Source organism: Spea bombifrons, chromosome 3 (assembly GCF_027358695.1).
Source record: "Spea bombifrons isolate aSpeBom1 chromosome 3, aSpeBom1.2.pri, whole genome shotgun sequence".
Lineage (NCBI taxonomy): Eukaryota > Metazoa > Chordata > Amphibia > Anura > Pelobatidae > Spea > Spea bombifrons.
Window position 1 is genome coordinate 101032930 of NC_071089.1, and position 25276 is coordinate 101058205.

The 25276-nt window shown below is 40.2% G+C and overlaps 1 protein-coding gene across 6 annotated transcripts in view; it reads left to right on the plus strand.

Annotated features, from left to right (window-relative positions):
- KIF1A (kinesin family member 1A) overlaps positions 1 to 25276 on the plus strand; it is a 61821-nt gene that overhangs the window by 20039 nt on the left and 16506 nt on the right. For 3 of the 6 annotated variants that reach the window (XM_053458872.1, XM_053458874.1, XM_053458876.1), the window contains exons 10-30: positions 260 to 277; positions 573 to 648; positions 1250 to 1328; positions 1869 to 2011; positions 3067 to 3200; positions 3930 to 4009; positions 4622 to 4697; positions 6700 to 6779; positions 7286 to 7392; positions 7534 to 7617; positions 8038 to 8218; positions 8771 to 8843; positions 9029 to 9122; positions 9747 to 9895; positions 17279 to 17457; positions 17840 to 17977; positions 21587 to 21705; positions 22374 to 22459; positions 23174 to 23330; positions 24312 to 24477; positions 24981 to 25071. In XM_053458872.1, the coding sequence (XP_053314847.1) occupies positions 260 to 277; positions 573 to 648; positions 1250 to 1328; positions 1869 to 2011; positions 3067 to 3200; positions 3930 to 4009; positions 4622 to 4697; positions 6700 to 6779; positions 7286 to 7392; positions 7534 to 7617; positions 8038 to 8218; positions 8771 to 8843; positions 9029 to 9122; positions 9747 to 9895; positions 17279 to 17457; positions 17840 to 17977; positions 21587 to 21705; positions 22374 to 22459; positions 23174 to 23330; positions 24312 to 24477; positions 24981 to 25071 (2310 nt within the window). Of the gene's footprint in view, positions 1 to 259; positions 278 to 572; positions 649 to 1249; positions 1329 to 1868; positions 2012 to 3066; positions 3201 to 3929; positions 4010 to 4621; positions 4698 to 6699; positions 6780 to 7285; positions 7393 to 7533; positions 7618 to 8037; positions 8219 to 8770; positions 8844 to 9028; positions 9123 to 9746; positions 9896 to 17278; positions 17458 to 17839; positions 17978 to 18767; positions 18996 to 21586; positions 21706 to 22373; positions 22460 to 23173; positions 23331 to 24311; positions 24478 to 24980; positions 25072 to 25276 lie in introns of all 6 variants that reach the window. The other 3 variants (XM_053458875.1, XM_053458877.1, XM_053458878.1) reach the window with 2 other exon arrangements.

Genomic DNA, 25276 nt, shown 5'->3' on the forward strand with positions numbered 1-25276 from the left:
TTATAGACCAGCGGCCAAATCCTAGTCACCAAGACATGCAATATTCTCTCATTACCATGAGAGTCTATGCTGAAGCTCAGCTTGCCTCACTGTAGTCATATAAATATGGAAATTGTTTTAAAATTAACCAGCCTAGTTTGAGCTCAGCCTTTAAAGCTTTTCACAAACTGTACCAGACATGATTATTTGGTGGTGTTGTGTCTTTGACCATTGTCTTTCCAACATCTTTAACAGTTTTTTTCTTTTTTTTCCTGTTCAGGACTCTGGAACCAACAAGGTGAGATCTTAGCCAGATATCAGTTAAGTCATAGGAGCATGTATTAAAATCATTGAGCCATATTCCCCAAAAATATATTTGTATATAAATATAATATACAGAATTATATATTCTTGTATATATATATATATATATATATATAGTTAATTATATGGCTCAAACAAAACCACAAAGGATGAAGACAGGATAAATGAACAAATGTCCATGTTCTGCCATTTAAGTTAGTAGATAAATGTTGATTTTAAGCTTGCAGTCGCTGAGAATTGCTTCTAACCTCAGATTTCATCCACTACAGAATAAAAAGAAGAAGAAGACAGACTTTGTTCCGTACAGGGATTCAGTGCTGACATGGCTTCTTAGAGAGAACTTAGGTAAATGTAACTTATCAATTGATATACGTTACTGCACACTGAGAAAGTCACTGGGGAAAATCTGTGGTTTAAAATCCGTCCATCACCCTTAGTAATATCATGTGCTGTTATCATGCTCTGCTTGTTCCAAATTCTGAATCGTTTCTTTTAATGTTTCATGCCACACCAGTTATTTTAAATATAAAGATTCTGGCAGACAAATGCACAAATGTCCGGTTGGTTATAAATGACCCTAAAGTAGTGATGTTAAACATTGTTTTGTTGAAAAACAGTCCGTACAGCTAGACTTATTAGTCCAGGAGAAGATGAAGTTGAAGGTTGATACTTTTTATTGGGCCGGAAGTAAACTGATATAAGCTTTTTAGAGATTTTTTCTGTAGATTCTATCTGAAAAAGAGACTTCTGAGGACTGGAAAGCATGTATGACTTTACATATTTTTCTGTGTTGGCCCATTATAAGGTATCAACTTAAACTATAGACACTATCTTCGCGAATACACAATTGTCGTTTCATGCTTCCAACTCTCGTTTAACATTAAGCATCACCTAATAAGTAATTACTGAATTGTTGATGGAGTTTATTATTTGCTCTGGCCGACAGGTGGAAACTCTCGTACTGCTATGGTGGCTGCTCTGAGCCCAGCAGATATCAATTATGACGAAACACTCAGTACCCTGAGGTAAGACCTTTGTACATAACAGTATACATTGAAAAGTATACATTAAATAGCGTTCAAAGTAAGGATCAAGAGGATACATGAAAAAATAAATGATCTATATACAGTGCTGGCAGATTTGGAAGAAGATGTGTAGATGAAGACATCTGAGGCACCCTATGGAAATTACTCACCGTTGTAGTAGTTCATTGACTCTCTTGGAGATGTCATAGACGCAGAGGCACCAGTTTTAAAATCCATATTTGATTGTGCTGGTGCAGTCTATAGATAATTTTTAAAGAAAATCTACGAAGTCTGCACACTATGTTGCCATAAATTTCATAAGCTTGAATGAAAGTGCAGCAATCCCAGTATACACCATTTAGCCATTATTTCTTTTGGATATGTTGCATTAACAATGTCTGCTAATGCATACATGTTGCCATAAAAATGTTTATTAAACCAAATGATCATTTTTTTTAACTTACGTTTAATATTTGTTTATAAATTATTTATTTTACACAATTATAAAAATGGGTGTCCTGTTTTGCTCTTTTCATGTAGATATGCTGATCGTGCCAAACAGATTCGATGCAATGCTGTTATCAATGAAGATCCAAATAACCGCCTCATCCGGGAGCTTAAAGATGAGGTGGCTCGTCTCCGAGAGCTGTTAGGGGCTCAAGGGCTGTCCGACATCATAGACAGTGAGTTAACCTCATACTTTTAGTGAATCTCATACTGACACTCACTGACAGTGAGTTGAACTAAGAATCTCTTCTTATTAAGCATTTTTCACGTACAACCCATCCTTCTTTCATCACAATGCATAGTTTCCCTACTTCACGTTATCTGTCACACTATTAGAGTATTTTACTTTGCAGAAGCATGTTGGATCTGACCATAGAAACCATATAAATTTTACTTCAACTCTAGATTTAGTTGTAAACAACATTTATTTACAAAAATCTTGATGTATAAAAGGTAACATGGCTGCTTTTATGGCCGTATGTACATCATTTGGTGGCCTTTGGCCTTACAGTTCCAGGGCCAATAATTCATCCACAGTTTGGCCCTGAACTCAACCACCTGTCCTAAACATGTACCATGATTGTGAACAAAACTGGGGGGCCTTTAACATGCTGACATTTAATGTGCCCTAATTGTTTGGTTGTAAATGTACTGCAATTGATTTAATAGTTTCTATAAGTCAATTAAAGATTGTGATGCATATATGTGGTATAGGGGTGTTTCAATTATCTTTTGGGCTCCTTGTGTCCTCTCCTTGGGACTTACTCTTCACACCCCAACAAATATTTTTCTTCTCGCTTCTCTGCTTGTCCTTAATCCTTCTCTTCCCTTTTGCAAACATGAACAACAACTGTTATGCTTCTCTGCATTATTTTGTTTTTGTCATTTTGTAATTCACTCCACCTCATTTACCTCTTTGGGTGTTATCATCCTTATGCTTTCATTTCACAATTTGTCATTTTCTTTTTATCCATGTGTCTTTATATGTATGGTCCTCCATAATGTACCATGTTTCAATAAACCTGCCTCACGTATTTGGGTTCTTAACCCTTTGCTATACTTATGCTCTTCATGCCTTATCTCCGTTCCTCTATATTGTTTGCTGTCGTCCTCCATGTTCTGTTTGTGCATCTCCCTGTGTCTTTCTGGCTCCTGCTCTTTATAGATGTGTGTCCTGTGGATAACGCCAATGTGCTACACACGCGTCATCCTGCTGACAATCTCTTCACAGCCGTTAATGCCCTGACGGGCATGAGTCCTTCATCATCCATGTCCGGTTTGTCCAGCCGAGCTGCATCCGTATGCAGCCTGCATGAGCGCCTTGCATTTACTCCTGGCAGTGAAGAGGCCATCGAGAGACTCAAGGTACGGAGGACAACACCATTCTGCAAGACTTTATTGTTAAAACGGTTGTTTTATCAGATCTAGAGAGATAAGGCAGCCAACGTAAAAATTACACAAATATAAGTAATACGATTGTAGACATCAAGATCTTTCTACTAAGAGCACTGAGCGGAGAGTAAACATCTTTAAGTTAGATGTTTCTATGACAAGTAATGAGAAGATACTTTGCAATACTGGTCTGCAGGAAGTCACTATACTTACGAGAAAATAAATCCTAGTCAACACTAATATATCTACCAAAACATTTTTCAGTTTAGCTCAAAATATAGCTGTATACTAACTAGAAAGTGCTGTTCAAAACAATTTATTTGTATTGCATTCTATAACCAGAAGAAATATAACAACCTGATGGTAGTAAAATGGTGAAATGCAGCCTTTTCTAGGGCAATGCCAATTGTTATAGCATCTCTTAGAAGACTGAAGCATGGTGCCCTGTGTGAGATACTACAGAGGCTTGGTGGGATCAGGTTCACCCACCTCAGACTGGTGGTAAGACCACAGCTGATATTTGGACCGAGAAGCCTTAGAAGGTGTAACTTCACATAACTCATTCAGATTATGTGTTTGATATTGGTCATCTTTTGGTAATATGAGTTACCATGGGGATAGGCTGTGGGAACAGAGTGTTCTTCTTTAAATTTAATGTGGATCCATGAATGTTTATCTTGCCATTTGCAATCTTTACAACAGGAGACAGAAAAGATAATTGCCGAACTGAATGAGACATGGGAAGAGAAGCTGCGCAGGACAGAGGCTATCCGAATGGACAGGTAGACGCTTAGGAAGAATGGGGATCTGGAATAACATAGCTTCATTGAAAAAGAGAGAATTGGTAGCAAATACCAAGGGGGATTTTTCAGGGGTAGTGATTGAGTAACAAGAGAAAGCAATGTCAAAGGAAAAATAGAAAAGAGTGTTATTTAGGCATCTAAAGACAAATACCTGAGATAAAGGAGGCGTTAAATGTTCAAAGTTCACCAAAGGTAAGGGAGAGAATAAATAAGTAAAGTGTGTGCATGTGGCATGTAGTGAGGGCTATTGAAGCATATACTGTATAATATACACAATAGCATTGGGTTTTGGTGACATCTAAAACGAAATGAATAATGATAAATAATCAATAGGAAGCGGGGGTTGCAGCACAGCTATTACTGACATGAGAGCTCCATGGAGCGGAATAAATTGCAGTTAAAAATTAAAGATTGAATACTTAATGAAGAGCAGCAAAGCAAACATCTGAAGTAGTATCAAAATATAGCTTTTAAGAAAAAAAAATGTCCAAAGCGTTATAAGATGTGAGAATGGAAGCATGAGCTTCGGGCTGTGACGTGTGTGCAGCTGCAGAACATCTTTATTCAAGATGTATTTTCTTATAAATGCAGAGAAGCGTTGCTGGCAGAGATGGGCGTTGCTATGAGAGAAGACGGAGGAACCCTGGGGGTCTTTTCGCCTAAGAAGGTAATGTGTCAGATGGACCGTCATGGAAGTCACTGTTTTCTTGGCAGTATGAGCAGCTGCGTAGGGTCCTCGTTAATCTTAAAGTGTTTGCATCATCAGAAAATTGGATTTCTGGGATTTTTATTTTGGTAGAATACAGCTAGGGTAAGCTTTAGTGATGTTTTCTCAAGTAACGAATTATGCACTTTTATGGTGGTCTTGGTTAAACTTGCACACTTATAAAAACAGTGAAAACAAAAACTGTCCCTGAACAGGCCCTATAATTGTGTTAATTGTACCACTGGTGGAAATATGACAGGTTCGTAGACAATATTAGTCAATAAGGTGCATTTAAGTGAACACAACCCAAAATAGTATTGCTTAGACTACAATAATCTATATTCGCAAATATAAAGCTCATTTATTGATCTCATTTTATGAGATCTGAAACCAAAGATTCCCACCCCTTCAGGGTGAATAATGGCTGGAGTATAAAAGAGAGGGTATATGCATTTAGAGAAACCTTGCGCACACAATTGACCAAAGGTGGCAGACACAATCGCTCTACAATAAATTGACTTTTCATAAGATTTTTCATGGCTCTGCCCAGGAAAGAACTTATGCTAAACATATTTAAGTAGTCTCCCAGAATGTTACGACATTAGACTGTTTTAAAATGTATATTTCTACAAAACCTACCTGCTGTTGGCTAAAGTAAAGAAACCGACTGAATCAGCATGTGAAATACAACACTTTTTTACACATGGAAACACATTTTTTTGTCCCTTCCCTTTTTGTGTTTGTCTTGAGTTTTTTTTGTTGTTTTCCCATCTCCCTCACAAACCAACCATTGGATAAGCAGTTCATCCCCCCATCCCGGGAACTCTGCTCAGAGCTTGTTGGCGTTTATTCCCCTAAAGAGGTTGGTGCGGTGTGCAGTCTGCCTTTCTTCACTCTCCCTTCCTTCTTTCTTCTTCAGTGGATGAACCTGAACTTCGAGTCCTGCTATATTAGTAGGCATGCTTCTGTTCATGGATTTAGTATATTTCGGCATAGATTACTGCAAAACACAGAAATTAGTGGTTTAACAGATAAAGCCTTTACGGCATTACATAATAAAAGCCCCGCTGTGTTAACAAATTAACTTACTGTTGGATAATTGATGTTATTAAGTACCTAAACCTGTCCGTGACCAAAGTAAAGACAAAATCACAGCTTCTCTCTATTTTAAACGTGTATACAAATACGCACAGTATACATACAGCAGTGCGTGCTGTAGGCTCTGTGTTCTTGAAATGATGGAGAAGACCTTGCCCTGTTAAACATGAGTTTTATACCCCTATACATTATCAGTTAAGGTATAGATTCTATCATATATGGGCAATCAATTTTATTAGTCTATTCATATAACATTCTAGCATTCCAGAAAAGAACCTCTAACAGTTTTTTCACATGATCAGATACACATGTTCCTATCACTCGTGTTTCATCCAGGCCTAATGTGAATATATGTATAGGGAACAAAGAAAACATGGATTTCTTACACATACTTCCTTTCTTCTGCAATCCATTTCTGTAGTGAGAGTCTCAGCCCTGTCCACATAGTTGCCATTTATTATCTTTCCAAGCCCACAGATTGATGGGTTCTTTGGTAGAATGTGCATGCCTTATATTTATAACCATTCTATGTTCATTTTGTCCCTGTCGTTTAATGTTGTTATCCTTCAACATGTTCCTGTCTTTCTATGTAATGTTACTTTCCAGCCAAAAAACAATGCTCAACTTATCTCGTCATACTTTTTACACAAATAACGGTGAAAAACACTTTTGTATAATCTTTGTTTTTGGTTCTGCATAATCCTTTAGACGTCAGAATTATTTGTTTTGTACCTCTCGGTCCTGCTGGGCAGCATAGTTAAGTAATATCTTCTACAAACAAATTGAACACAGACCACACTTCTGGTTGCATCAGGTGAGAGCAATTGTGCTGGGGGCTAAGAATTATATATGACTTTGCTTTCAGACTCCTCACCTGGTGAATCTCAATGAAGACCCCCTGATGTCTGAGTGTCTTCTATACTACATCAAGGACGGCATCACCAGGTAATACATGCTTATAATCTTTTAAAACCCTAGATTAAATCAGTATTGAGAGGAAACTAATCTGACAAATTTTGTGTGCAAAGGAACATTATGGAGTGCACTATTTCAGAGAAAAGGCATATGAAGAACAAATGATCTAATTTACAATTTATTCGGTGTTATGTCAAGAGTGGAATTCAAGCCGCAGAGTTGTGGAGGTGGAGGAATCAGATGGAATATTATATTTATGGCTATGGCGATTACCCGTATTGTAACATTTTGAGGTTGACTTGCTCTTTGTACATAATTATCTATTGTATGGAATAATGAGGGATGGGAGGTGTAGACTGGTGGACATTAATCCGGATGAGAAATAAAAACTGTGAAGGAAGGAATAGCAAACATAATGGTTTGCCTGGCCAGTTTATGAAAAACAGTGTCATATTAGGAGACTTCAGGCTGTGGTGGGATCTCCAGCATTATACATATGTCTCTATTTACCCCTCTTCTGTTATTCTTGTGAACAGGGTAGGACGTGAGGACATAGAGAGAAGACAGGACATTGTACTGAGCGGACACTTCATCCGGGATGAACACTGTATTTTCCGCAGCCACACCAAGGGCTGCGGATCAGGTACTAAAGCAGGATAGCCATTTTAGCCGTGCTATGAAAAGTGTGTCTCGTATAAATATCTCCACATTTAGAGTTAGAATGTGCCAGAAAGATGGATAAGTGTATACATTTATACTGAAGCAATGGTCTCTCCTCATTCAGTGGTGGTGATGCTTGAGCCCTGTGAAGGAGCTGACACATATGTGAATGGCAAGAAACTGACAGAGCCGTGTATACTACGATCTGGTGAGATATCCTTTTCTGTTATCAATAAACTTCATATCTAGAAGTGCAGCCTGGGATTTGTCAAAGGTTTATTAGTCAATCATAAAGCGTCTGAGTGCTTTACACGCCTAAGTTGAGACTGAACCTTGCATTGGTATTTTATATCCCACCGGATGTCTGGGATAGTTTTTATTTTCAGAGATAACCATCATTTTAAAGCATTCTACATTTAACTCACAATCCCCTTAGGATGCTCCATAAGCATCAGAGCCATGCTGCAACCCTTCAAACAAAAGGCCTATTTTTGGTGCCACCTTAAAGGAATACTGCATTTATTCATGGATCTTTGTCTCTAACCTCCTGCTTTCAGTACCATAACAGTGGGTTTGAGTCAGCCATCCTTGGTGTGCATTTAACGCTCTGTTTGCTTGTGACATTCAGGAAATCGCATAATCATGGGAAAGAGCCACGTGTTTCGTTTTACCCACCCTGAGCAAGCGCGTCAGGAGAGGGAGCGCACACCCTGTGCGGAGACGCCTGTAGAGCCCGTGGACTGGGCGTTCGCTCAACGCGAGCTGCTTGAGAAGCAGGGAATTGACATGAAACAGGAGATGGAACAGAGGTGATTGTGTATTTCTTACTAAGAGCCAAACACTATGGCAAATACAGTATTGCCAATCTTGCCTAAAAAAACATACTGGCGCAATTGTGAATATGTAGCACAACTTGAAAACAATGGAAGTTTTATGAAATACCGTGATTTTGACTTGCATATATTGTATCATTTCCAGGGCTGTTGAGTAACAAAACCCTTCACTGAAATAATACCGTACTTTATTTAATTTTATTATTTTTTTTTCTCATTCATGGGTTTTGCTATGAACTGAGGCAACGGTTGCTGTGGAAAAACAGCTTTATATTTATTATTAGACCATACAGTAGCTGCCCATATGTGTTGTTAAAAATTTACACAATGGCCCTGAAACCAATTCATTTTTTTATAAATGCAAATATATATTGTGTAGGGAACGTGCCTTCTTTGGCCAGTAAGGTTAAACTTTATTTTTAAAGACATTTTATTACATTTAACATTACAATGAATGCAGTAGAATTTATTGCATTCAGGAGACGAGTTTGGGGGCAAACTCAATAGCCTTATTTTCTCACTGTCCAGGCTTCAAGAATTAGAAGATCAGTACCGAAAGGAACGTGAAGAGGCAAATTATCTTCTAGAGCAACAGAGACTGGTAAGGCGGCATGATGAGCTGGGATTAATGTTAGTTGTGCATAGGGAGAGGAGCAACTCGTCTTCCTATGAATATGTCCTGCTGCTGACCTGAAATAATAATGCAGGAAACTATATAAATATATATATATATGTGTAAGATAGATAATACTTCTGTGGAGCATTAACTGTTGCTTTATGTGACAGGACTATGAAAGTCGACTGGAAGCTCTACAGAAACAAATGGATTCTAGATATTTCACTGAAGTGAATGAGGAGGAGGAAGAACCTGAGGATGAAGGTAATGGAGTACAAACATTTGCATGTTGTAATTGGACTGAATTTTAGACTTTTGATTAGATAAATACTCTATAGACGAAACAATAAGTACTTGTTCTGAACAGAAGTCAGGTCATGATATTGTGCAGTTCTTAGTTTTCTGTCATATTATAGACAATAAACACCTATATTTCCTAAGTTTCCAAGACTCTCTAATGTTGGTTGCCAAAGTGGCCTCAGGATTCCACCTTGTATCTTGGTCATCAGCAAGCAAAACCTATATTATTCAATAAAACCTAGTGTATATATTTTACCGTCGAGGATTTGATGAAGGAAAGCAGAGTGCTGATCAGTCACTGATCAGCACCATCCCTCTAAACAGAAGAGACATATGATCCCTGCTGAGATTGATAAATGGGACCTGGAGCTTTGTGTAGGTCCCAATTTCCCATAGTGACAAAAGAGATAAAGGTGCCTTCATGTCATAGCTAATTATGTTTGCAAGCAGATATTATAGAATCAGTCAGTGGGTGTATAATAGTTACACATTGGGAGATACAACAGTAACGTTTAGTGGCTAATACTATTCGAGAATACTGAATGCAAGAATAATAGCTATATCTCCCCTAACTTTGTTCTGTTATAGTCCAGTGGACAGAACAGGAGTATGACCTGGCTCTCTGGGCTTTTCGGAAGTGGAAGTGGTACCAGTTTACATCCTTACGTGACCAGCTCTGGGGCAATGCCATCTTTTTGAAGGAGGCTAATGCAATCAGTGTGGAGTTGAAGAAGAAGGTATTCGTTATAGAAACTATTGCTTGCTATGAGTCAAAGTTAGGCTTTTAAATTCTCCAAAAAATCTGAGGATACTTAAACTTTCAACAAAGATTTACAAATAGTGTTTTTGTAATTTCACTTAGCATTCATTCCATATGATGTTTAGCAACATGCCCCAAGTAGCTTAATGCCTTACATGCATTTACATACCTTGCAGAGTCTCTGCTACTTTGCCCGATGCCTCTCACAGAAGTTAATACTAGTGATGGGAAGTTCGGATCATTAAAGTGAATCGGATCATTTCGATTCGTTCACTGAAATGATCCGATTCATGATCCGGATCTTCGGATCACTCAGTGTGTCTGCACGGAGTTACTGTTTTCCAGTAACTCCGTGCAGGCACACTAACGATTGGCCCCGCCCCTTTCATTATGAATCCTCCCCCCTGCCTCCAGTGATGTCAATGAAGGCAGAGAGTCGTTCAAAGATTCGGATCTTACAGGGATCCGAATCTTACAGTGATCCGGATCACTGTAAGATCCGGATCATTGTAAGATCCGGATCATTGTAAGATCCGGATCATTGTAAGATCCGGATCATTGTAAGATCCGGATCTTTGAACGACTCTCTGCCTTCATTGGCATTGTAATCATTCAGAGAATGTCACCATACTGTTATAAATAAATACATTAATAATCACTGCCCCCAGGATTTACATTCCCCTTTACCTGCAACTGCACCTTAAACTAACTTTATTAAATTAATTAAATTAACCCTCACCATTAAATTAACCCTAAACACCCCATCAACCATGACTGCCCTAAAATTAACCCTTAACACCCCATCAACCATGACTGCCCCTAAAATTAACCCTTAACACCCTATTAACCATAACTGCCCCCAAATTAACCCTAAACACCCCATTAAGCATAACTGCCCCTAAATTAACCCTAAACACCCCGTTAAGCATAACTGCCCCCAAATTAACCCTAAACACCCCATTAAGCATAACTGCCCCTAAATTAACTCTAAACACCCCATTAACCATTACGACCCCTGAAATTAACCCTAAACACCCCATCAACCCTAAATTTACCCCTGCCTCCAATATGCGGACACATATTAGATTACTTTACAACACATTGTGTGTAATGCAGATAAACAAATAATCCTGATAGTGAAATGGCTAACTGCCCTACCCCACCCCAGATTTTCCCATACAGTGTTGTAAATAATGACACATTTACGAACCGGGTTTGGTTTTTAAAAAACAATGTTTTAATAAAACAGGATCAAACGTATTTTAAAGAACTGCAAACATTAAATATAAAAAGGAAAAAAATGCACGTATTTTTTTTTACAAACAAGGGAGGTCAATAAAACATAAACAGAAAAAAGTGCTATATAAATGAAACAAATTGATCATTTATTCCTTTCTATGATGATTTGTCTGCAGGAGAGGTGATGTTTGCATTGAGAAATACTAGCTGTCTAACTTTGTTTGGACTCAGCCTGTTTCTCCTTTCTGAAATGATCTGGCCAGCTTTTGAAAACATTCTCTCTGCAGGCACAGACGTAGCCACTATGCAAAGTCTCTTTTTCATGACAACTGTTAGTCCTTCATAGATCGTCTGCCTTGATTTCCACCAGGCCAGTGGGTCTTCAGTCCTTGGAATCAGGGACTCTGCAAGATACCCTCTCATTTCTGACATTGCAGAAGATGTGGGGTTGCAGGAGGTTACTGTCTCTGCCACTCTCTCATCAAAGTCCTCCCAGAAAGAAGCAGTTTGTGTAGATCGAGGATTGTCTGGGGGGTCCACAAGGCCAGCTTGAGGTTGCGTGCTGGACCCAACTCTTGCTGCAGCTGTAGTTATGTTTTTGGCTGCTTCATCTGCGGCTGCTGCTTCATAGAATGCCCTTTGCTTAAACCTAGGGTCCAGCACAGTTGCCTCCGCAAACAGACGAAAGTGTTCAATTTGATGAAAGCGGTTTTGCATTTCTTCTTTCAGCGCGTTAAACATTTCAATAACAGGGCCATGTTTGGACACAGCACTCTGTAAACGCTGAATTACTTTTTGCAGTCCCCTTGCCATCAAAATGATCTTTGATGCAGTCACATATCTGTTATAATGAGAAAGAGAGGATATAACTTACTAAATGCATACAATCAGACCTATAAGGATAAATGAAAAATTAGGGTTTATGGTTTAAACTATGACAAAATAATCATTGTTGCAACAGGTTAAATAGTTATATAGTATATTACATTCATACATACCTGTCTGCGCTGACTTCTACAGTAACCTCTTCAAAGGGCTTCAGCATTTCACAGGCATCCTTTATTATGTCCCACTCATTAAGAGTCAGGGTTGGAAGGCTAGGGTTGACCAAAGCAAGAGTGGCAATGATTGCTTCTTTCTGCTCCCCAAATCTTTGAAGCATATAATAAGTGGAATTCCACCTTGTCACCACATCTTGTTTGAGTCGCAGCTCTCCAAGGCCCATCTGTTTTTGAGTTGCTTTAAGTCTTTCAGTTGCAACTGTGCTTCTGTTAACATATTCAACAATATTCTTCACCTTAGAAATTGTCTCTTGAATTGTTTTTAAGCTTCCCCTAACAATGAGGTTCAGTGTATGGGCAAAGCAAGCCACGTTCTTCCATCCAGCCTTCCGTATACTTGCTTTTATGTTGCTGGCATTATCAGACACACAAGCGACAACTTTGTTTAAGATACCCCACTCTTCCGCAATCCTTTTAAGTTCAGCTGCCAGGTTGTCAGCCGTGTGCCTGTCTGTAAAAGAAAAGCAGTCCAGAAGGGATGATGAAAGTTTAAAATCATCGTCAATATAATGGCACGTCACTGCCATAAAACTGGTTGTGGTACGTGATGTCCAGCAGTCAGTTGTCAGACACACAGCAGAGGCATTGCTTATTTTTACCATAAGCTCTGCCTTGATTTTGTCGTACAGCTGTGGCAGCAAAGTTCCAGATAGTGTCTTTCTGTTTGGCAAAGTGTATGTAGGATCAAGAACCCTCAAGAAACTCCTAAATCCTTTGTCATCTACTATTGAAAAAGGTTGCAGATCCAATGCAATCATCTTAGCCAACTCTTCATCAACTTTGCTCTGTCTCATTGGGCCAATTGGTGGTCTCACGTAACTGGTAATCTGGCTTTGCCTAGACCTTTGGGGAATGGTGCCACTTCCAGATGGGATGGATGCTTCAGCTGCATGGGTGCTGCTGAGAGTGCCGCCTGAGGTTGAGGTTGATGGTGATGATGTGGATCCTGATGGTTCCTCTTGTCTTACGTGGACAAGCATTGTAGTTGGATGCTTCGTTTCAAGATGTCGTTTATAATTAGAAGTTGATCCTCCTTGGCTTGAATAAATATTTTTACAGATTTTGCATTTAGCTTTTTGTGGACCAACCTCATCAAAATGAATCCATATATTGCTTCTTTTGCGTGAATCCATCCTTGCTAGTAAAGGTCACTTTCTTCTTTTGTCTAGGTCTATATTTGTTTGCCTTTGTGGTATTATGAGAAATGACAAAAGGGCAGGGCAGAGCTAGTGCAAACAAAAGTTAAAAAGATTTTCCTAAAAACAGCAATAATTAAATAATCTCTCCTTAGGGCGGGGCCTTCTTACCATTCAGTCACTATCTCTGACCTGTCCATGACCTGTCTTAATTTAGTGTTATCCCTTTACTGCACAATGGAAATTAAAATATGTTGGGGCACTACAAATAATCGAATAATATATATGTGCCTACGAATATTAACTGAGCTTTAGAATAGGGCATTTTTGTATATGCTTAATGCGGATACATTGAAAAATAAAATCATATACCACACAAGCATATAACTTTATATACTGCAGGTAAATGACCTAATAAAATGAATACTAAGCTGAATTACCCATTTATCTGGAGTACAAGCAATTAAATAATGCTTGTGTGGTATATCATTTTTTTAATGATAAGAAAATTTAAGTTTTACATTTTGGATCTGCAATAATCAATTACAAAAATGTCCCCTTCTTAAGCTCCTAGCTGCCACTTAACATTGAACTTCATTGGGGTTAACCCTTTATTGTAGCTGCATTAGGATAGGAATGTCACAATATGATTAGATTCATTTACTAAGTAAAAAAATACATTTATTGTATATGTATATTTAGTGTGTATATTTATATGTTTATGTTTAATTTATGGACTAGGCTGCCGGCAGGGGTGTCCAACCTGCGGCCCTCCAGCTGCTGCAGGACTACATCTCCCATACCCCTCAGCCAGCTCCTTAGCTGAAAGAGCATTATGGGAGATGTAGTCCTGCAGCAGCTGGAGGGCCGCAAGTTGGACACCTCTCACAGAGGAACTATGACTCAGATTCAGAGAGTCGTTCAGAGAATAATTCAAAGAATCTCACTGACACAATAGTTTTATAAATAAATACAGGGTTAATCTTCACTGCCCCCAGGATTTAGATTCCCTTAGTTTGCCCCCTTTACTTCTAACTGCACCTTCAGTTAACTTTATTAAATTAATCCTCACTCTAAAGACCCCATTAAGCATAACTGCCCCCAAATTAACCCTAAACACCCCATTAAGCATAACTGCCCCCAAATTAACCCTAAACACCCCATTAAGCATAACTGCCCCCAAATAAACACTAAAGACCCCATTAAGCATAACTGCCCCCAAATTAACACTAAAGACCCCTTTAAGCATAACTGCCCCCAAATTAACACTAAAGACCCCATTAAGCATAACTGCCCCCAAATTAACCCTAAACACCCCATTAAGCATAACTGCCCCCAAATTAACCCTAAACACCTCATTAAGCATAAATGCCCCTAAATTAACACTAAAAACCCCATTAAGCATAACTGCCCCCAAATTAACCCTAAACACCTCATTAAGCATAACTGCCCCTAAATTAACACTAAAGACCCATTAAGCATAACTGCCCCCAAATTAACCCTAAACACCTCATTAAGCATAACTGCCCCTAAATTAACACTAAAGACCCCATTAAGCATAACTGCCCCTAAATTATCCTTAAACACCCCATTAAGCATAACTGCCCCCAAATTAACACTAAAGACCCCATCAACCATACCAATTTATTAGGTAATTTATCTGGAGTACATGCAATTAATTTAGGGGCAGTTATGGTTAATGGAGTATTTAGGGTTAATTTCAGGGGCCGTTGTGGTTAATGGGGTCTTTAGGGTTAATTTCAGGGGCCGTTATGGTTAATGGGATCTTTACGGTTAATTTCAGGGGCAGTTATGGTTGATGGGGTATAAGGGTTAATTTTATGCTGATGATTGAGGGTTAATTTAATTAATTTAATAAAGTTAACTGTAGGTGCAGTTATAGGTAAAGGGGGGCAAACTCAGGGGAATCTAAATCCTGGGGGCAGTGTGAACATTATTAATGTATTTATTTATAAAAGTATGGTATCAGTGATTTTCTCTGAATGATTCGAATCTCTGTAAGATTCGGATCCTTGTAAGATCCGGATCCCTGTAAGATTCGAATCATTCGACTCTTCGGTTCATTCGACTCTTCGGTTCATTCGACTCTTCGGTTCATTCGACTCTTCGGTTCATTCGACTCTTCGGTTCATTCGACTCTTCGGTTCATTCGACTCTTCGGATCATTCGACTCTTTGAACGAATCTCTGACTCTATGAGTCATCGTTCCCGTGAGAATTAATGAGCTGTAACCTGACCCCAGAGTGCTCTGCAGATGACTCACAGCTCTAGGATCAGGTTACAGCTGCATGATGATTCACAGACTGAACCGCTACAAACGAATCGTTCAGTCTAGTGAACCGACTCATCCGGATCACTAAAAAGAACCGGATCAAATGAACGATTCGTTCATGATCCGGACATCACTAGTTAATACCTGAAAGTCTGTTCAGGAATCCTAATTTCACAGGTTTATCAATTCAAAAAATCCAATCTGGTCACAATTGTAAAAACAATAGGTTAGTATAACAAGGAGGACAGTAGGGATGCATTGCTGTGTTCCTAGTCCCTTCATACATTTGTCCTTTGAAGTCGAATTATGAAATTGAGGCTAAAGGCCTGGACATCCAACTTGTTGCAGAACTGGAGTTGGAGCATTGGCCTGCCCTGCTGTCCAAATGCTCACCCCCAGGGACCCATACAAAAGCATTTACACATCACCCATGCACAAAATTCATACAAAAATCTCCTTTCAACTGTTCTGTCACTGGTAAAACATGCATCTGATGTTCTCTTTACCCTCCTATCTTATTTAGGTTTGTAGACTTCAGTGTAATATAGAACTTGGAGGAATATAGGGTAGTTTGACAGATTATTGTATTTGTGCTGCTCATGTCCTACACTGAAGACTCTGCTCCTATACTGACCAGTAGATGTGTGCATTTGGATTCATACCAATTGCAAATTTACAGAATTTCAGTAAATTCAGCGATTCTTACGAAGCCCTGGAAAAGACTCAAAAGGCTCTGAATTTTTGTCCGAATTTTGTGGGTCCACATTCACTCACTCTCTCTCTCACACTTAAATTCGCTTTCACTCTCTCTCTCTCCGAATGCTTCCCTACCTTCTCTGTTGACCCCTTCTGCGGACCATTTCCACTTCCACATCTTCTTCATGTTCTTTATTCTATGTTCTCCCTTCTATTTCTCTTCTCCATTCTATCTTCAATCCTTAATCTGGTATCTTCTGGCGGCGCTGCAGTGACGTCCTTCCCAATCCTCCAGTCTGGGGGATTGGGAAGGACGCGCCAACTGAGGGCAATATGGCGGCGCTTGTGATGGAAAAGTCACTGCAAGCGCCACGGTATTGCCCTCAGTTCACTGCAGCACCACTATTTTGGTGGAAGTTGCTGGGTTATGTCCGTGGAGATAAATAACCAGATTAAGGATAGAAGATAGAACGGAGAAGGGAGACGATAGAAGAAAGACGAGGAAGAAAATACGGAAGAGTGTGAGAGAGTGACAGTGTGAGTGAATGAAAGTGAATGTTTGCATCGAATTAAAAATACCCCCAATTTTTTTGCTGAACCAAATAGGCAGGGAATTAAATTCACTGCTCAAAACCGAATGGGCCAAAAATGTATCTGAAGAATTTGTCTGAATGGTTTTTGGCCCACTTGCACATGTCTACTGCCTAGCATTTTAGTTTCATGGAGGCAGATTCTCCAGTAAGGGAGAGGGCTGGTGTTATCACTTGGTTATTGTGTGGTGGCACTAATCTCCATCTCAGTTGAGTTGACATTAGAGTTGTGATCACTATATATTCATCATGCTTAGATTTATTTTCTCGTACCACCTAACAATATCCCATTTGGTCACAAACATATCTATGAATCTGCCTCACTCGTGATTCTTATATTCTCAGGTGCAGTTCCAGTTTGTTCTGCTGACAGATACTCTGTACTCACCTCTCCCTCCTGACCTGCTTCCTCCTGATGCTCACTCTGAACGTGAAAAACGACCCTTCCCAAGGACGATCGTGGCTGTTGAAGTTCAAGATCAAAAAAATGGTGCAACCCATTATTGGACCTTGGAAAAACTGAGGTGAGCACAGAAGAGTATTAGCTCAGTCCTGAGGGGGTCATACTTTGCCCCACCTGAGTATTGCTTGTCTTCTCAAATTTGTTTTCAGTAATATTCAAGGTGTCCCTGTTGGCCATTCTGGAATATTTAAGAGTCTCACACGCTCTTCTTTATTACTGAGGGTGTTTTTAAACTATCGATTAATGCTGTATCAGCGTAACCCAGGTCAATAAAAGTTTGCACACCGGTTTCATTGCCCATGGGCTGTCTGCCTAGCTGAGCTTTCCTGCAGCCATTGGAGTGTTAAGCCTTGTGGTCCTCCTTGTACTCCTCTTACAGCCATGATCCAATTCTGATAAGTTATTCTGCAGCTTATTGTCATCTCTCCCCAACCTGCGTGCAGACAGCGCCTGGATATGATGCGGGAGATGTATGACCGAGCTGCTGAGCTTCCGTCTGGTCTGACGGAAGACTGTGACAATGTGGTGACTGGAGGAGATCCTTTCTACGACCGCTTTCCTTGGTTCCGCCTGGTGGGCAGGTAAGACCAGTTTCTTGGGACATTAGCCTAAACCAGCCAAAAACCTAGACGCTCAATTTTAATGCTGAGCCTTGAAGCTGGTACTCAAAGTATGTCAAAGATAGCAAGCACAGATCTTGGACTTTAAATCCAGTTATTACTTAGGCTTAATCACCTACTAGTTGGGTTCTTTTTTGTCAAATGCGCTGAGCATTGAGGTACAGCTTTGTAAATCCCTCTGTTCATCAACTCTAAATTGAAAGGTTTCATGAGAAAAAGAGCACAGATAGCACGAGGTTCTAGTTTGTGTTTGTCTAGTATGTTTCTCCCCATGGTCTACAAGCACTTGTGGTTCTGCGGTAATTTTGGTGGTCAAAGAGTCCGTGACTTTTCACTGGTTCTAGGTTAATATTCAATAACAATGCCAGAAAATATCTCCATTCACTGCCATTGACTATACTCCTGGTCCACTGCATGGTTACCCTACTTTTGGAGAGGGTTAACACTCTTGAGTATTTAGATCTTCTAGCTTGGAGAACCCTGTCTGTAGGGGATACAGACCGCACAAGAACATTGTCTTTGTTTACTCTTTTGTAGTTCTTCTCCCATTGTTTGACTTTTCTATTTATGTTCCTCACTTTGTATTTTTCCATTCAAACCTCTCAATTTTTCAAATCCTTTGTGTTTTCCTCACATTTCTTTTAACGATTCTTCTTCCCATTCCCTGAATCCTATGGGTTTTCCGGGCCCTGGTGTGGATTAACCAGTTCTGTCTTGTACTAACTACCCACCTCCCCCTTTCTGATCTCAGCTCTCCCCTATTCACCACATGCATGAGTGAGAGCATGGCCGAAATAACCCCCTCCCCTACCCTCTCGAGCCCCGGCTCCGAGGGCCCAGAGCCGGCCTCACAACTTGAAGAGGAGGAGGGTTTGGAGTATGAGGAGGAAGAGGATGACGGATCCCGGGAGAATCCCTGCTGCGCTGTCAGATCCGACCCGTTTCACGACCGCTCCCCTCTGTTCAGTGTAGTGGGAAGGTTCGTCAGGTCTGCCCAGAGCATGCTGGGAAGCAACCAGCTCTTTCAGGAGAATGTGTGTCCCTGGAATTATATTAGCATTACTAGTGTGCGCTGTAGCCGTATTTACACATCTGAATTATAGGATGGCCAGAAATGTATATATATATATATTGTGACAAACCCTGTAGCATGAGGGCCACACATGTCACGTTTTAGGGGTCCTAAGCACAGTCCTCTAGGGCAATCAGAGTCAGGAACAGCAGCTTTGAACAAAATAGCGCTTTATTTTTAATCGCTCAAACCCCAAAACCAAATCATAAAACGAAAACCTAGCTCCCAATTGGAGCCCTGTCTAACTGAACTATGCTGGTCCACACTGACCAGCCTAATCACCCACTATCTCAACCTCCCAACCAGACCCAGCTACGCCAGGCTCTGGAAAACCTCCCCCAGACAGCACACAAAAGAGTCCAGGCAGGTATTGCCTCACTTGGCTCAGGGATGATCTTGTTCAGGGCCTCTCCTTGCCCTGGGAGCTCAGGGAAACTTCCTCTTCCCCCAACAGTCTCCCTGAGTATCAGGCTCCAGGGGTTTTTAATGTCCAGCACCTGTGCCTGATGCCGGCCTCATAGAAATCCCGGACCGGATCCTGCAGACTTCTTGCCTCCTGGAAAACCCGGCATGGAGTTTCCACAGAATGGGGAATGGAGCATTGGCCCACCCTGCTCTCCAATTGCTCCACCCCAGGGACCCATATTTCCGATCTGGATAGCACCTGTACCCAAATGCGACACTAAGCATCTCCCTGGGGTTCACACTGTCACAATATATATATATATATATATATATATTTACAATGAAGGCCTTCCTTTCTTAGTTAACCCACTTAATTTTATTAATGATCAGCTATAAAAAAATATTTTAGATTATATATCTGCATGAGTTAACATTTGCCTTCCAGAGCAGAAGTGTTAAAGTCCATTCACAAAAATAAAATACAAGCTCAATCCAACCCTGCATTTGTGTTAATGTGTAAATTCTTTTTTTTTTGAGTGACACTGAAATTCAAACATTGTTGATATGATGGTCAACTGGGTTGACTTAAATTCAGTGACTTGTCTATTCACTAAAGTAAACCTATAGTAAATTCATGTTGAACAAGTGAACGCATTACAACTCATTTATCCACAGAAATGTTACAAATGTAATTCAGCTCTGTGGGGTTTACTTGACCTCCATTTAAAGAAATAGACCCGCCATATTCAACCATTTCAACTAAGGCCAACTCTAATAGATTTGAGGATGAGCTTGACTTCGGTGAAGTTGAATTAGATCGGAGACTCACAGTATCCACCATTTGATTGTGGCGTTGGGTGGTTAGTTTATCGCTGTTGGGTGGTTGTCAGTATACCTCTGTAATACAAATGATAATTTAGCGCGGGCCTCCAGCGTCAGGAATCAGAAAAAAAGAGGTCCTTGTTTATTCAGCCTGGAGTAAAACCAATATATTGTGTACCAATATCAAATAATATGATGCAATAATTTTTCCTGGAACACGCCATATAGCTCATACGGAACAAAAAACACAAAAAATAGAATTTTAATTATTCTCGGAATATAATTACTTACTCTCCAGATGAATTTTCTGATCAAAGTACAGAAGCCTGCTGAAGAATGAGTAGTTTCCTTTCACACCAATGAAGACCATGTCCCCTTAAAACTGCAGTTATCCGGAGACACTAGCTTTTAACATGAAATAAACAAAGGTTTCCATATGGAATAATGTTAGCTCTTGTGCCCACAATATTAATGTGCTAACCTTTAGCGGTATTTAATTAGCACACCTAGATTTAACCGGTGTTTCCTATGAACTGTACAGTTCAGCAGAATGAAAATAACGGCTGCATTTTCTGGTGGTACACGTGGAGCCTCCCTCTCTGTACACCATGCAGTAGAACGAAAGAGCTGGCTTCTTCTCGTATCTCTCTGTTTCTCTCTGCCTTGCTCTATTTTCATTTGGTTTGTTTCAGGTTTTGGCCGGCACACCCATACACCGTTTTGCTCTGCTGCTGGCCTCTTCCCCACACAGAACACGGGGGTCTAACCGGCCCCTCCTCACTGCTTCCAACTCTCCCTCTCACTCTACCTTAACGCTTCATCCATCGTAATCCATCCATCCCCTCCATCCATCCCCTCCAATCACCCATTTTCCTGCTGTTCAAATCAACCCCTCAGCTGCCCCTGGCTGCCCACCCCCAGTATGTTGTTTTTTTGGCTTAGCAGCTCTTGTTGTGGTGTGAGCTGTACCCCTCCAACAAGTTAATTGCTGTTTGTCTTGACCACTTTTCTCTTGTTTCTCCTTACCCCGTTTCATCCTTCTCTCTCACCAACTCTTCTCTTCTCTGATTCTGCCCTTAACTTTCAAATCCATCCCACGATTATTCATTGAAACCCGTGTTCCCTCTCCCTCTTATAATTCTTCTCTCGATATTCTATTTTCTTTTTCCCCACCTTCTCCAATATTTTGTTTCATCCACACGTTTCACCTGTTTTCTTTCCTACATCTGTCTTTCTTTCTCTCCCCCTGTAACCTGTCTCCCCCTCCGCAGGGCCTTTGTGTACCTGAGTAACTTGCTGTACTCTGTGCCGTTGGTTCACCGAGTCGCAATCGTCAGTGAGAAGGGAGAGGTGAAAGGATTTCTCAGAGTTGCTGTCCAAGCCATATCAGGTAATGTCAAGTTTCCATAGCCTGGGAAGCTTATCACACATACAACCCACTGTAAACATGATTGTCCTGGATGTTTAAATGGTTAATTCAATTGTAATGTCTTACTAGTGCTCCAAAATCCCCCACTTAAGTTATATATGTTTATTATTTGCATCTTATTCAGTATTAAAGGGACACTGTTGTGTCCCATACAGCCCCACCACTGAAGAATGAATTTTAAAATACTTCAGTACTTTAATTTGCATTCCGTAGCTCCAAGAAAAGAAATAAAGACTATACTTGCCTTTAGGAGAAGCTGCCCCCTCTGTGCTAGGAAAATTAGACTTTTATCCTGTTCCAGTATTTTGCTTTGTAAACAAGTTTGCTACTCTTTGAAGATGAGTGGACATGAGATAACCTTGTATTTTATGATATGATGCCTGCGTTACTGCGTACTTATGTGTATGGCCATTGTTAGATCAACTATGGACAATAATATAATGTATGCACTGGTAATGCACGTGGATATTATTTATTGATTTATTGTTTATCCACATCACTGGTTAAAATTTGGTTTATTTCTTTCTTGCATTGCTTAATGTAGCTCAGATGTTAAGCCTGTGCCGTTACGGTCTGCATTTATGTGTGACGTTAGTGGGTAGTGATTGAATAACAGTGTCTTTTCTTAGCTGACGAGGAAGCACCTGATTATGGGTCTGGGGTTCGCCAGTCTGGAACAGCCAAAATCTCCTTTGATGACCAACACTTCCAGAAGGTAAGGAACATATTCCCCCATATGCATTTGCCCCCTTCCTCCATAAGATATGCATACCAGCCCACCTCGGGTAAATGCATAGAAAGCCCCCTCACTGATTTCATTGCCACTGATTAGCTGCAGCTCCTGCATAAGGTAAGTTATTTGTTCTTTAACACTTTTTTTGAAGAATGCAGATTAAAATACTCTAATTATTTTAAAATGCATTATTCATTAGGCTATCGCCATAGATACCTTTTAATGACCAATGAAAGAAAACATTAGAAATATGGGTGGGTGTTTTCGAACTTCATTGTATGACCAAACGTATGTGGACACCTGACCATCACATCGATGTGGACTTGTTGGATATTCCAGAACCATGGGCATTAATATGGAGTTGGCCTTCCCTTTGGGGCTATGATAGCCCCCACTCTTCTGGGAAGGCTTTCCAGCATGCCGGCATGCTTTTGGTCATATCATATACTTTTTATTCAGCAAATTGCTGGTGTGGTTGCACCAATGTATACATTTTCTACAACGGGCCATCAAGCTAAAAAGTGGACAGACGCCATAAAAAGTTGTGCGTCATACGTATAAATGTTAGTCGGGTTTTAGGTTGGCTATCCATGTGGAATAACTCATGGTATTCCTCTTGTGGAGTTTTGACACCCTTAGCATCTCTGCATCTCTACAATTTTCTTTTGTATATTGTTCCCCCACATGGAATAACAGTTCCAGGCTGAATCCTGCCAAGGAATGACCCGCTCGGGCACCTCACAGGAGGAGCTTCGCATTGTAGAGGGAGGACAGGGGCAAAATCCGGACAGCGGCCCCTCCGCTGATGAGGTCAACAATAACACCTGTGCAGGTGAATACCCGGGTGGACTATGTGAGTGACTCACCAACCTCTTTACATTCCAGCTAATGAATGGGAAATGTGGCTTATTCACTAAAGTTGGAGTTTGCAGGTAACGGAGCCGGTTGTACAAATTAGTTTACAGACTTCTTGGCGCCAACTCCAGTGAGCTACTTCTGCAGAAAGGACTGAGCTTACTCTGTATAATTAATTAATAGTGAAGAGATTTCTTAAGTCAGCTCACCAATTCAACTATGCATGATGCAGGGCCAGTTCAGTTCTTCATGCAGGAGAAGCTCACTACAAGTTGGCCCTTCATAGTGGATTATGAAGTCAGGGAGATACAATTCTGCAAACCCCTGCTTTAGTAAATATGTAATAAGAGTGTTTGTTTATGAATAGTAAAAACACTAGTTTAAAATATCCTCAGCATGCTTGTTTTCACTTGAAACACGATGATGTTTTTGTCTGTTGTGACTATATTTCCTATGTTGATTTTTTTTCTTCTGATATTGGGTATATCGGGTAACCAACTCCATGGTTTCTGGATGTTTGTACGAATTAAATTTACTTCGGATGTGGTACAGTGTATTACATACCAGCATATTTAAGGGTTAATAATGTCCAATTCCTTAATTATTGCTTCATTTTAAATCCACTATTTGTATTGGATCTCGGTTAAACCATGTGTTATATAAACCAGTGTTTCTTCACGTTATTTTTTTAAACCAAGGATTCCTTTAAGTATCTGTCTTTAAGTCTCTAATGTCCCTACAAAATGCAGTCAGCTTTTTAACAGTAATTAAACACCTAGTGCCCAGGCCCTGCCAGAAGCGCCCTCAAGGGTACCTGGACCACAGGCTGAGAAGAAATAATAAAGTGGGAAGCTACTAGGAATCAAATTGATAAGGAAATGGGGTCAAGTGGTTAGCAAAGTGGCTGCGATGAATTGTATTGTCTCTGTAAGGACCCGAAACTTACTGACAGCAGTTTCTATTGTGATTCTTCAATCAGCATCTATGCATTCCACCCTCATGGACAGCCCGGTGAAGACTCCACTTGATTTGTGTGATGGAGCAGGTCACCCACTGAAACTGGGCAGTATCTTCACGTTCAGGGTGACCGTGCTGCAGGCGTCCAGCATCCCTCCTGAGTACGCTGACATATTCTGCCAGTTCAAGTGAGTACTGACCATCAGCATCTGCAGAGAAGTAACCACATTCAGTCAGAAATGTAGACGTTTGTAATGGTGTCATCTAGAGAAGTTAAATCAATATACCTGCTGCCTTCTAGCTGAGATAAATCAGTATGCCAGACAAAAACCCTCACGAATAAATGTGAGATTTTATATTTACATTTCATATATTTATATTATATTTTATGTTATACTTCATAAATACATGTAAAACAGTTCTTGTATTGCACTGCTGACTGCATATTAGACCTTTAAATGGGAGCAGCTTAGATTTTGGGTGGGTAGTTGAATCCATCCTCTCTTATATGTATCTTGTATTAGGAGTCCAGCGATCTGTACCTTTTAGTTAAAGTGCTGAGATTTTGCAGGCCCCTCACACAAAACGTTATTGAGTGTTTGCTGCTGTCAGTTTGGGGATGGAGTCAACTACATTGTCTGTACTGAAATGTTTGATAACGCTTGACATCCTGCTTCTCTCTCCAAACCAGTTTCATCCATCGTCACGATGAGGCGTTTTCTACCGAACCATTGAAAAACACAGGCCGTGGACCACCCCTAGGATTCTACCATGTCCAAAATGTGAGTTACCTTTCACAACACAGCACAGTCATGCCAACATTTCACAATATGGATGGATTAAGGTGGGTTCTGCAACCTCACGGTCCCAGCCAACCATCATATTCTATAGCAGTGTACAATGCATACACGGGACATACCAGGTAGTCCATCACATGACAGCATGGACCTGCACAAATGAAATATGTCTTTTATCTGTTAATCTTGA